This window comes from Trichosurus vulpecula, chromosome 6, assembly GCF_011100635.1.
Source record: "Trichosurus vulpecula isolate mTriVul1 chromosome 6, mTriVul1.pri, whole genome shotgun sequence".
Classification (NCBI taxonomy): Eukaryota; Metazoa; Chordata; class Mammalia; order Diprotodontia; family Phalangeridae; genus Trichosurus; species Trichosurus vulpecula.
This window is the reverse complement of record NC_050578.1, coordinates 47928956-47942805: the sequence shown is the minus strand read 5'-3', so window position 1 is coordinate 47942805 and position 13850 is coordinate 47928956. Positions and strand designations below refer to the sequence as shown.

The 13850-nt window shown below is 39.1% G+C and overlaps 1 protein-coding gene across 1 annotated transcript in view; it reads right to left on the bottom strand.

Annotated features, from left to right (window-relative positions):
• Window positions 1-13850, bottom strand: part of COL25A1 (collagen type XXV alpha 1 chain) — a 560431-nt gene that overhangs the window by 109165 nt on the left and 437416 nt on the right. The window contains exons 13-14 of the mRNA XM_036764944.1: window positions 4579-4632; window positions 995-1021 (exon numbers count right to left, since the gene is read on the bottom strand). Coding sequence (XP_036620839.1) covers window positions 995-1021; window positions 4579-4632 — 81 coding nt within the window. The remainder of the gene's footprint in view (window positions 1-994; window positions 1022-4578; window positions 4633-13850) is intronic.

The following is a 13850-nucleotide window of genomic DNA, read 5'->3' as shown; positions in this document are numbered from 1 at the left end:
CACTTCCTAGCTGTGTGACCCCAGCCAATTCACCTAACTCTGTTTGCCTCAGTTTCCTCATCTGTAAAATGAGCTGGAGAAGGAAATACTCCAGGATCTTCACCAATAAAACCCCAATGGGGTCATGAAGAGTTGGGCATGACTGAAATGACTAAGCAACAATAACCCTGTAAGGGCAAGCAAAATGGGACTTTTTACTTTTTTTTCTTTTGACATGCGCTAAGGAAATCAAGTGCCTTTGATTGAGTCTTGCCTTTGTAGGAAGCCCTACACCCTTTTGCTAATTAGGTCATGAAAGGTGCGAAGCCCTAAAGAGGCGTGAAGCCCTCAGGCCCTGAAAAAAAGGTATATATACCCAGAGGATAGCCACTGAACTCAGAATCGAGAATCAAGAATTGAGAACTCTCAGAACTGTGGGAGGAGAGGTTTTGCTTTGGGGGCTCATTCACTGGAAAAATGTCATGTGATTTGACCAGACAAGACTCTGAGTAGCCGTTAAGGAGCACCCCAGCTTTGAAAACCCAGATGTTGGTGCTTCTCTGTCTGGTAACTATGTGTGTATTGCTATGGAGAGACAGAAGCTCTGTTTGCTGACTTGTGTTATTTTGCTCTGTTTATATAATTTCTGCTTGTAATTTCTGTTTGTGTTTTCTCCAGAGTTCAGGGTGATGACTTTCCCCCCTGAATTAAGTGAATGATATACGTATGTTTAATTAAGGTGAGATTGTAAAGTTGCTTAAAGTTGCTTTCCTTAGAAAAGCAGATCAAAGAACTGGTGCTAGTAGCCCTCTTGTGTGCTGCTGCTATTGGCCTTACATAGCCACAGTAGTGGTAAGTAGCATTGTTACAAACCCCCAACTGAAAAATAGTGTTAATAACAGCATCTACCTCCCAGTGTTGTTGTGAGGGCCAAGTGAGATATTTTTAAAGTGTGCACTATATAAATAAAATTAGCTTCATTCTAGGGGGGAAAAAGAGATAAATGCAATCTTACCTTTTCTCCTCGCTCTCCAGGATCCCCCTGAGAAAAAGAAAGATGTAGGTACATTATTCATATGTTCAACAAGATACTGTTGATGAGTGAATTTGGTTGGGGGTGGCAGATAAGATGGGGGAATATATGGGGATGCCACACATAATATGATAAAGTGGATTGCATGAATGAAGAATCATACACTAAATTCTAAAACATCAGGAGAAAGGGACTCCAGAATTTGAGTAGGTAAGTTCAAAATGAACAAGTGGACACCTGACTTCATATTAAGGGTGATGAACTTGAAAGAACTTTCTGCCCTCCAGAATGAGATATTGACCAGAGAAAGTGGCTGTATGGTTTGGGAGAAGAAGGTAGGAGCCTTGGGTTTTTGATTTCAGCTCAGTCATTGACTTACTGGGTCACACTTTCCCTTTTCAGATCTGTTTTCTAGTTTGTAAAGTGAAATGATTGATTAACTTTAGAGTCTCTCTGCCCTAAAAGTCTGTCATTCAATGACTTAAGTAGGATATTGGCTACATAGATGGTGCCTGAAGAAAAAAAATTGATTCTTGGCAGACTATTCAAACCTATTATCTTGATTCTTTCCATCTGTATTGTTGAGATCTAAAGAAAGAGCCAACAAATTCAATATATTGTCATGTGGATATTGGTGGCTTTACAATTTAAGTTCTATGGCAGCATCTGTAAATAGTCTGGTAATTTTCATTTCGCTTAAAGTTGCTGTTTAAAAAAAAGTTGCTTAGTACAACCCTCAGATTTCCCCTAAAATAAGGTTGGCATATGCAGGAAATACCACTTTTCATACTGTTACATAAATGAAGTCAGTGGAACTAACAATGCCCCACCATTATCAAAATACCAAAGAAGTAAATTGTCGAAAGAATGAGTTAACATATCTGTGTGATAAATGGTGTGGTTTGGTGTGGCGGAAAGCCTGCTGGACTTGGAATCAGGAAGACCTCTGACTGGTCCTGTCCATCCCAGGACCAAAGGTCCCCTGGGTTATTTGTCCTTATCCTATCCCTGAACTTCCAACACCAAGACAGATTCAGCAGTGTGGATTTTAAAGCCGCATGAATGGTTTGAGCCAAATGGAATGGTCCCAGGGATATAAAATCCTCTGTAGCCTGGTTCGCTCCACCTCCCAAACCAAACAGTAGATTCTAAATCCATTGTTTGCTGGAATATTACCATCCCCTCTGGAGGATACTGGAATGTGAAAGAACCTAGAGATTTTATGAGAGTCTTCTCTGCTCAGAAAGTGAAAAATAAGGGAAATTCCTGGGGTAAAGAGAATTTCAATATAACTTTACAGGAAAAGGACAGAAAAGATAAAAGTCCTAGGCTGAATTATGTGCATTGTGAAATAGCTGCTTTTGTGGAAAGTCTGAGCAGAAGTCTCTAGTGCTCTCAGATCTTCTTGCTGACAGGACAGGTTAGGATGACTTCCGTGTTCTCTTTCAAACTCATAGCCTAGTTTCAGTGGCAATTCTTTCATTGTTGGGAGCTAACAGTGACCCTCTGGTTTTATGTATTTCTGGCCACTCTCAACACCCAACACCTAGTGAGATGGTTGCTAGGCAACACTAGAATAGCACCATGAACATCCATTCTTCATGAATTTCAGTCATTTGGCATTTTAGTGTAGAGAGAGAGAACAAGACAGGGAGATGGCTTATTAAATAGGTAAATTTCTAGGAGCAGTAACAGAAACTGTGGAAATCACTTGAAAGAATAGAAAATTCCAGGCAAAATAAATATGGTCTATGATTTTGCAGAAAGTCATCATGGAGGAGCAGAAAACACACTAGACTTTGCAGAAGAATACTTAGGTTTGAATTTTTGCCCTGAAACTTAATTGCCAAGAGGGAGTTTAACTTCCTTATCTATAAAATGAAGACAGTGATACTTAGACAAAACTTTAAACCCTTTTCACTCTGAAGTTTATAGATTGGACTGAAATAGGTCCCTGCCCAAGTTCTACTTAATGGCTATATTTTGGGCCTCCTGGCTTAGAGTGAATGTCAATGGTAACTGTTTCTCTTTGGAACAACAACCCTGAGGGTCTTCTCCTCCCAGCTTGATTTTTTTCTTTTTTTTTCTAATTGCAGGGGCCATCCTTTTACCTCAGTCTAAGTCAGTATGTGAAAAGGCCTTAGCCTAAAAGGGCCAGGGTCTCCCAGTGCATCCCGGGCCATCTCCAGTCATCCTGATGAATATCTGCTCACTGGACCCAGATGGCTCTGGAGGAGAAAATGAAGCTGGTGACCTTGCACAGCCCTCCCTCACTCAAATCAAAGTCAACTGCAAGTCATGTCATCATTTCCCTGATGTCATGGTCCTCTTTGAAAACGAAGGACAAATACAACAACACAGCTACAGAGAGTGGTTGGAGGAAAGTGTTATGTAAATTTGAACTATTGTTCATTGGCCACCAGGGATACAAAGTCATCTTGGGAACCAGGGATTTCTAATGATAGCCAATAATCTCTGCCAATTTTCTGTGGTTGTAAATAAGCCAGAAACATGCCCCATGATTGAGAGAATAACTAAACAAGTTGTGCTATGGTAACACAATGGAAAATATTTTGCCGTCAGCACTGATAACATAGGTAGGGCATGGTGGTCTATGATGGTAATCCCAGTTACTGGGGGAGGCTAATGCTGTGGACCTCTTGAAGTTAGGAATTCGGAGTTGTAGTGGGCTAAGGTGATTGGATGTCTGCACTAAGTATAGCAACAATATGGCAAAACCCTGGGAGTGGGGGGCCACCAGTGTATGTATGGAAGGTCAAATTGCCCCAGGTTGGGACGGAGCAGATCAAAATGCTAATGATAATCAGAGGGAGACCAGGCCAATGATTAGCCCCTGAACTTCTAGCCTAGAAGCAGAAGGCCCAGCCTTTAAAAAAAGAGAAGAAAAAAAACTTATATCCATAAAGAATATGAGGAGGCATGGGAAAAACTTATGAAATATTTAGTAAAGTAAAAGTAAGCAAGATAAATAAAATAATGACTACAACAACAACATAAAGGGAAAGAAAAAAACAATCAAAACTGAATGCTATGAAATTATAATGGCTGCCAAGCTTATCTCTGAAGAAGAGATGAGAAAATGGGCCTCCCTGCCTCCTTTTGCAGAGTTGGGGACTATGGGTGTGGATGCATTTGCTTCTTTTTGCTGTACTGTTTTTCTCCCTCTTGTTACAAAGGATGGCTCCCTGGGCTGGAGAGGTGAGAGGGAAATATTTGGAAATAAGAGTGAATATGAATACAAAATATGTCAATAAAATTGAAAAAAGGAGGAAGAAAAGTCTGGGGTGATGGGGGAGACTTAATTACATCCTATTTGTTTTCTAAATCAAGAAGAAGCATAATGAACATTAATCGGAATGTCACGAGCAATAATTTTTTTTCGCTTAGTATAAAGAGAAATCTTCTATTGCGTCATGGTGTTGATAGGCAAAGAAGGCCACACAAGTTTGCCTATCAGGGATATCAAAAAATGGTAATACAGTAACATGATTTTTATGCAGATTTTTATAGTGCACAGCAAATGTACATGACTTTTTTTAACTAACCTTAGGCCCAGGTGTTCCATTCTGCCCTGCTGTTCCAGGCAAGCCAGGTTCGCCCTCAAATAAAAACAGAAGATGTTACTGAATAAAATGATAACACCTGCATTAAATACATCCTTGAATTCTACCCAGCCCTAGAAAGGAGACTCCCATATAATTGGGGCTCCCTACGTTACAAAAATGGCATACAAATAAAATGTTGCAAGTAGATACTATCACCACAGCATATTAAATAGCATGGCACGGTGGGTCATATGAGGGACTATAAAGTCAAGAAGACCAGTGTTAGGGATTCTGCCTCTGATATTTACTAGTTGTGGGATTTAATCTCACTGAGCCTAAATATCCTCATGTAAAGTGGGGATAATTAGTACCTACCTTACAGGGTTGTCCAGAGGCTCATATGATATAATATGAAGTCCTATGAAGATTTTAAAGTAATATGTATATATAGGGAGGTGTATACATATATTAATGCTTTTTACTTCAAGTAAGCTTCTATGAGATGTTAATAGCTAGCATTTATATAGTGCCTTAAGGACTACAAAACACTTCAAGGTATTATTTCATTGGATTCTCACAATTATGATTATCCCCATTAGACAACTGAGGAAGATAGAGGTTAAGTGACTTGCCCAGGATCACACAGCTAGTAAGTTTCTGAAACTGGATTCAAACTCAGGATTTCCTAACTCCAAGTCCAATACTCTAACTACTAGATCATTTAGCTGATAATTATAAACTTGGATTAGTTTCCTGTTTCTAAAGAATGGTGACCTCGCTCAATTCAGTGAAAATCTGAAACTATAAGTTTCAGAGAAGCATGGGCTTTTTGAGGCATAAAAGGGAAGTATGCCAGTCCACAATATTTTGGGGTGACCAAAAAGCCACAAGAATCTTACTTTTTATTTTTAAACACTCCTTAAAGTCCATCCAAATATCTCTTGCCTCATAGGCCAACTTCCTTCTTTTCCCTGAAGGTAGTGAAAAGTGCTTCTGCTATGCTGATGGCATTTCCCTTGATTTTAACAAAACATCTGATAAAAGTATCACATGCTATTATTTTGAAAAATATAGTAGTAGGTGCACTAGATAAATTTATAGTTAGGAGGTTTTAAAATAGATTGAATGGCTGGGACCCAAAGGGCTATCAATGGACATTAAATGTCCATTTTGAGGGAAGTTACTGTTGCAGTTCTCCAGGATCTGTTTAGCCTGTCCTGTTTAGCATTTTTGTCAATGACTTAGTCATAGAAGACAAATTGTCAAATGACATGAAGGTGGGAGAGGTATAGTTAGTGCCTTGGATCAGAAATATCAAACTCAGATGGGCACCAAGTGGGGCCTGAACCAGATCAAAATGTAAATGGGAAATGTTTAACTAAATGAAAAAATACAAAATACAACATAGATGGGTTTTCTAAGTCAATATGTACCAGCAGGAATAAATTTCTATTTGACAGTCAAGATTGAGTCAAGACCTCAACAGGTAAGAACATTGGGCCAAATTTAATAAAGTAAAATTTAATAGCGATAAATATAGTCACACACTTGGGTTCAAAAAGTCAATTTCACAAATAAAGACAGGAGAGGCTTGGCTAAACAGTAATTTTAATGAAAAAGATATGAGAATTTAAGTGCTATGTAAGCTCAATATAAGTCATTACCATGATAGGGCAGCCAAGACAAGAAATATAAGAGGGATAGAATGCCCAGGACTAGGGAGGTGGTAGTCCTGCCTACCATGGTCAGATCAGTTCCAGGAACCATATTTTAGGGAGGACATTGGCAAAGCTGGAGAACATCTGGAGGAGATAATCACGATAATAAAGGTCTTCAAAATGATGCCATATGAGAATCATTTGAAAGAAATGAGGGTCTTCTCTGGACAAGAGAAGACTTGTGGGGGTCAGCAGGCATGGTACTTATCTTCGAGTATTTGCAGGGCTGTCATATGGATTTGTCTTGGTCTGTTTAGTCCCAGAGGGAGAAATGGGTGAAAATTGCAAGCAGACGAGTTAAGACTTGATGTCAAGAAAAACTTCCTGATAACATGAGCTACCCCAAAAAGCAGTGGAATGTCTATTGGGGGGGGATCCTTATGCAAAAGCTGTATGACCACTGGGAAGTCATATTGCAGAAAAGATTCTTCCCTCATTGGGCATAGACTGGACTCAATGACATGAGGTCCCTTCCAATTCTGAGATGAAGAAGTTCTGTAATTACCAAATCCTTGTAATTATCTTACCACCATCCCCTCCCATTGCCATTATTGTAATTACCTGGGTGCCTACTGGCTAGTAAGTGTGTGAGGCTAGATTTGAACACAGAAAGATGAGCCTTCCTGAGTCCAGGCCTGGCACTGTATCCATTGTGTCACCTCGCTGCCCCATTTCTCTTTCAACTTTACATCATACAGATTCTGATCACTCTCTGAAGCCCACCATATTAAGTCCACATTGCTTATCCTGAAATTCAAGGTCCCTTAGCAAATCATTTCCAACGAACTTTTTCAATACTGTGCCATGATCAACTGTGAATGACTTAGCTCTTCTCAGCAATACGATGACCCCAGACAATTCCAAAGGACTCATGGTGAAAAATGCTATTCACTGCTAGAGAAAGAATTGATGGAATTTGAAAGCAGATCACAGCATACTATTTTTCACTTTCTGTAGTGTGTATGTGTGTGTGTGTGTGTGTGTGTGTGTGTGTGTGTGTGTGTTTTCCTTTGGGTCTATGTCTTTTTTTTTACAACATAATTAAAATGTTGATGTGTTTTGGATGACTAAACATGTATAACCTATACCAAATTGCTTACTATCTCAGGGAGGAAGGAGGTGAGGGAGGGAGAAAATGTGGAATTCAAAATATTTTTAAAATGAATGTTAAATCTTTATATGTAACTAAGGGAATTAGTATTAGAACTGGATATATGTTATGGAAAGTGTTACGGGAAGAAAGACATGCATCCCCTCAAGTCCTTTTATCTCACCATATTCCCTTGGTGGTCTCATCCATTCAGTTATCACACAAATTGCTCTTCAGACTGGAATTTAAGGCTCTCCATGTCCTACTTCCAAACTGCTTTCCCATTCTTACATCAACCTAGCCCCCTTTACCCACTCCATATTCCAGCTAAATTGTTCTACTATCTCTTGATCACGTCTTGCCATCTCTTGCCCCTGTGGATTCATGCAGGCTAATGATGTCCATACACGTACACATCAGAGGCATACCTGGAATTTGTTTCCTAGAACTTGAATCTCAACCACTGAAATCCTTTTCTTCTTCCAGGGCTCCATTCAGGAGCCACCTCCCATATGAAGCCTTCTCTGATACCCCTAGATGCCCATGTCCTCTCACTCCTCAAAGCAACGTTTGCATTTTCCCTTTGTCCCCACCACTCCTTAGCTGGCATAGTATTTACTATATATACTCTATGGCTCCCTCAGTAGAATGTAATCTCACTGAGAGCAGGGCCTATGTCATTGAAAATGTTTAAATGCTTAGCCCTTAGCATAGTGCCTTGCCCATGATACTTAATGGCTATCTCTTAAATTGAATTCCATTTCTTCTATTATACACTGCATCATACTCACTTACGGTCTGGTCATATTTCCTCCAGGGGACTAAGGAGAGGCAGTGTGGAGCAGTGGATAGGGTCCCAGACTTGGAGTTAGGAAGACCTGAGTTCAGATCCTTCCTTTAGGCACTCACTAGCTGCATGTCCCTGGGTAAGTCACAACCTCTCTGGGCTTCAGTTTCTTCATCTATGAAACCATAGGCATGCAGCAGGCTGACCCTAAGGTCCCTTCCAGCCCTAAGCCTATGACACTTGACCATAAACTCTCTCAAGAAGAGACTGCTTCAGTTTGCATTTTTGTTTCCCTAGCACCTGTCATAGGGTAGATGCTCAATCAATGCCTTTGAATTGAATCCATAAGGATAAACTTGATTTTCTTCATTTCATTGAAGCATTTATAAAAGGTCCAAGAATGCAACAGTCTCAGTTTGATGTAAATATGCTTTATAGAAAAATGCTTCTATCTATATATCAGATGAAATAACACTAAGCTTAAAGTCTGAAGCTCTGTCGGGGGCAGGGAAGTCATGGAATGCATACCTGGGTGATTGTAATCAAGGGAATAAGAACAAAATAGGATAACCCTGAAAGAGATCTAGCATTTGCTGTATGAACTGCAAAACAGAGATAGCAAATCTATCAGTGTCAAAGGAGAAGGGCTGATGGAGCACAGAGCAGCTGCCAGTATATGACAATATAGATGTTGCTCCAACTGTCAAAAAAATTACTGTAGTTAGAGTTATGAGGAACAGGAAAGCCTCAAGACTGGATGATAATTTACCTATTCAGATCTGCAAACAAGAAAGGGAAGAGCTGCTTTGATATTACCACAGGCTTCTCTATACATATATGAATACCAGGGAAAGTCCCATGATTTTAGATATGCAAGATCAGAGCTCCCTAAAGCAATTATTCCTTTACATCATGAAACAGGTATAGTAGTTGGTTAGTGAATTCTTGTTGAAAGGAAGAAGGAAAGAAAGGGAATAAGGAAGGGGGCAAAGAGAGAATAAAGGAAGGGAAATGAAGAGAGACATGAAAGAAGGAAGGAAAAAGAATAAGAGTTACAGAGGAAGGGGAGAGAGGGAGAGAGAGAGAGAGAGAGAGAGAGAGAGAGAGAGAGAGAATGAGAGAACATCAGATCTACAAGGAACTTTAGCAATTATCTAGACCAAGATGCTCATTTTATAGACAAGAAAACTAAGGTCCATAGAAGTATAGTGCCTGGACTAAAGTCACACAAATCATCTTCATTGACATATTATACATATACATATATATACACACATGTATTCACATATATGTGCATACACACACACACACACACACACACACACACACATATATATATGTATATACTTACATACCCAAACATATAAGAATGACATATGGAAAAAATGATGATGAAAGGGTTTTAGCTTTGTCTATAAAAGTATAGCTTTTATGCCTTGTTGGATCATCTCCTGCCCACCTAAATCTGACAATATTTCAAACTCCCAAATGATAAGGAAATTCTATAGGTAGTTATAAAGCAAAACAGCAGCTGACATCTTAAATGCAGGTAGATTGATGGTGCTTCCTCTCCTATACTTTAAACTCCAATACTGTTTTCAGTGTATAGCTCCCAAATGACCATTTGACTATTTAAGCTGAAAATAATTTAGACTGACTTTTTAAAAAGAAGGGCTTAGTGCTTTGATTTTTGACCAAATATGCCTTAGAACTCTAATGTAAAACATTACCCTAGCCTTTTTTCAGCTAGTTCAGGTGATGGTTTTTGAGAAAAAAATATGAAAGAGTACCTAAAAGTTGAGGTACTTAGTCCTCCTACAGAGATTTAGCACTACAGGAAAAGAGGTCATTCAACAGCAGTATGGGTTGCCATAATTTCTATCTCAATTGTTTTCCAATCTGGCAGTGGGGAACAAGAATCAGTTTTATTTATTTAAATTTTTATCATATGGTAATTTTACATCATATGTTTCTTTCTGGGGCTTTCTCCTTTATACTGATGACCCTGTGAGACACCTTCACTTTGGAATTAGTTCTTAAGCAGCTGCCAACCCATCATCCCCATCCCTGTCCTTCTTCCTCATTTCTCTTCCCCTCAATACATTTTCCTCCATTTCCAGGGTTTGTACATTTTCCCAAGGAAAAAAAAATATGGATCATAAACTATGGCAGGAAAGGAAAGGTATTTACCTATGGGGAGAAGGGAAACAATTCTTTTGTTTATAAAAGGAATTCAGAAACAGCTTCTACCCTTCGGTTTTATTGCCATGGGGAGTATCCTGAAACCCTGGAGCTTTCAGAAAAGTCTCTGGGTGCAACAATGGAAGGGGGAGAAGCCGGGAAGATCTGACCCAGAGAACAAGGTCCCAGGCTATAGGCTGAGGCTGGATTGCCCTTCCAACAGGATACCTCCCTATCCCCATTTTATATAGGTTGTCTACCTGGATATGGAAACACAAGAGGGGACAGGATGGTAGTCTTTCTCTCCTTTGTGTTTAGTAAGGAATACTTCCAGTGACTGAATTTGAAGGGCACAGTCAAGCCTGTTAAGTGTATTTGCAATAACAATTGTTCATAACATGCAGATGTCAATAGTCACGACAGAGGGCTTGGGAATCTGACCCCAGACTATTAGAACCAGGCAGTTTGCCAAAGGTTTAAGCACAACTGTATCAGGTACAACAGTTTCACCAAATGCTATAAAGCTCGTCCTGGAGTAAAAAATGTTACCAGTCGTCTTTGGGTGTTTCCTAGTCCTTAGAGAAGCATGAAGCAGCCTGTGTACTAGCAGAATGGATCCTTGCTTCAGAGAAGATAAACACATAGTGCAGAGGTGGGGGAGGGGATTTAGATCTAGATACATGAGATTGTTCATGTAGATCACTTTCATCCTTATACATCCAATCTCCAAATATCTTGTCTAATCTACACACTAAACCTTTCCCCAATAATCCTACAGTCTAATGATTTTTATTCTCCCCTCCCCCCACCTTTGGACTATAATTAAGGTGTCATAGACTCAAGGAAGTGTCTGACTCAACAGCTCTTTGCAACTACTTCCTTTCTTTTCCCTTAAGGATACTCTGTACTAGTTCCGTCTCTACATCTCTTCCTTCTCTTAATCACTGTTCACTGCACAGGTAATTTTACCTCAGACAATCTCTTATGTATACACAAGCATACACACATTTTCTTTAGACCCTCTTTTTTCTTTCATTCATCTATTTTGTACCTAGTTATCCTAGGGAAATCTTTCTCCTCTCCTCTCTTTCCCTTTCTCTGTTCTTATGAGCCAAAGAGAGATCATAATCATAGTCAATAGATCCAAGTAGTTCATGAAATCCTACATTGAGGAAGCACAATTTTCAAAGCAAAAACATACAGAATAAAGACTTAGTGCCCTCTCAGCACTAAGTCCTCTTCAAGAAGTCCACCAAAATCTCCATTTTCTTCCTTGTCATGCCATATAATTAAGCCTTTTCTTCAAGCACTAGCATTCATAATTTAGCAACAATCAGGGAGCAGAACGGCTTGGTTGAGGACTGGACACTAGAGATAAGCATCAGAGACTCTTCACAGATCCAGTGGGCTTTAAGCCAGCTTTATAGTGCCTTTATTGCTGGTATACCCTGATCAAACCAGCCCAACTCTTGTGAGGGTTTTTATATGATACATTAGAGACTCAGAAGGGGAAGGCAAAATTGAGTCCCAAGCCTTTGCTTGGCTGGGAGTGGTCCAGGGTTTTCCCTTCCTGTCGTCTGCAGTTGTATAGTCTGTGATATTGGTTAGCTTGCCCTTCAAAAGGGCAATCAGTGTCATGTGGTTTCTTATGTGAACTTCAGTCTGCTTACCGTTTGGCAACCAGGACACAGAATGCAACCAGAAATGAATGTGAATAGTGGTGATTTTCCCTATAGATTCAGATTCTGAAAAGCACATCTAATGCCCTGTGGCTGAAGTTTTATGATATTGTTTTGCACACTACTTGCAATTATATCTGTCACTATGGCTTTTACTTAAGACTCTCTCTGGCTCTCACCAACTCTGCCGGGAACACTAACTAACCAATCTCCACCAATGGAGAATCTTATACAAATGATTTGTCTCTTTGGATCTGAATACGCAAGACGGGGTGAGAGGTAAAGTTTTCTCTCCTCTGTATTTAGAAGAATATATTACTTGTGACTGAATTGGAAGGGCACAGCTCCTTGTATACATTAGGTTGTTAAGGAATATTTGTTAACTATTTACTTACAGAAATAGTATTGAAAATTAGAGGTTGTTTACTTTAGTGCAGAAAGTACTACTTTAGAGGAGGAATAAAGTTAGTATGTAAAAATTAACGTGTTTATTATTTATAGCTAATTTTTACGTAGTGTTTGCTGTGTGCCAGGCACTGTGCTAAGTGCTTTACAATTGTTATCTCATTTCAGCTTCATAATTATACTAGTAGGTGGGTGCTATTTCTCTCCCCTTTTTACAGATGAGGAAATTGAGTCAAATTGGCTAAGTGACTTGCCTGGGATCACATAAAGCTAGTAAGTGTTTGAACTCAAATCTTCCTGATTCCAAGACTGGTACTTTATCCACTGCACCACCTAGCTGCCCCTGAAAATATAATTTTAAATTTTATTCTTTTTCTCTAAAGACTCAAAATATAAAAGTCAAGATGCAAAGTTGATTTACTCCTGCTAACTGCTTAATAAGGAAACTCTCTCTACAAAATTCTTCTTTTTCTTTTTTGTTGTTGTTGATACGCTTCTTAAAGAGCTGATTTGAAAAGGTAGAAAGTAAATAGCCCCAGCAATTAAGCTTCTACAAGTATCCCTGCAGAGTAGCTTTATCTTCATTTAACAAATAGATTTCTGGCTTCAAATGAAATTGCAAAATATGGTCTCCAGCCCCATCTGATCGTGAGTGCTTTTGGTCACATTGGAAATATGAATAAAAACTAACAGGGAAATTAACACATGGACCAACTTGGAAGTGAATTGAGTTGTCCATTCCAGAGAAGCTACTAATCGGACAGTTTGAAATAAGCTTTTAATACTAGTGACTCAGACTGACAAAATCAGAGTATGTCAAAAAGAGAACTAGACTTGAGCCTGAAGACCCTGGGGTTCAAGTCCTGGTTCAGGTACTTATTAGTTATATAATTACAGACAAAAGCCAGAGTGGAGTCATTGGAAGATTCTATTGGTTTCAAGACTTGATTTCAAATCTTGGTTCTGCCACCACCTGTGTGACTTTAGGGAAGTCATTCTTCCTCTCTAATCTCAGCTCCCCACAAAGTGGGAATGGTAATATTGGCATTTCCTTAGAGGGCTGTTGTATAGAGAAGTATTTGTTTATTAAGCACCCACAAGGGTCATTACGTTATCATGATTTTTACATGCTAGTTGAATTAAATATTTTTAAAATGCGACTGATCTTATGGGTAAAATTCAGAAGAGGAAAGTGAAACATTCAAACATAGGAGTGTAGTGATAAACTTGAGGTAAGAGAAAAAACATGGTTCTTTCCTTTATGGAATTTACAATCTAATTGGAGACCAAAAAATAACAGTGTGAAAAAAAATAGTGACCAATATAAAATTATTTACAGTGAAGTGTCTCCTTGTGTGGTGCAGAATGTAGAATATTTCAGGAAGAGGGAAGATATACAACATAGAATTGTG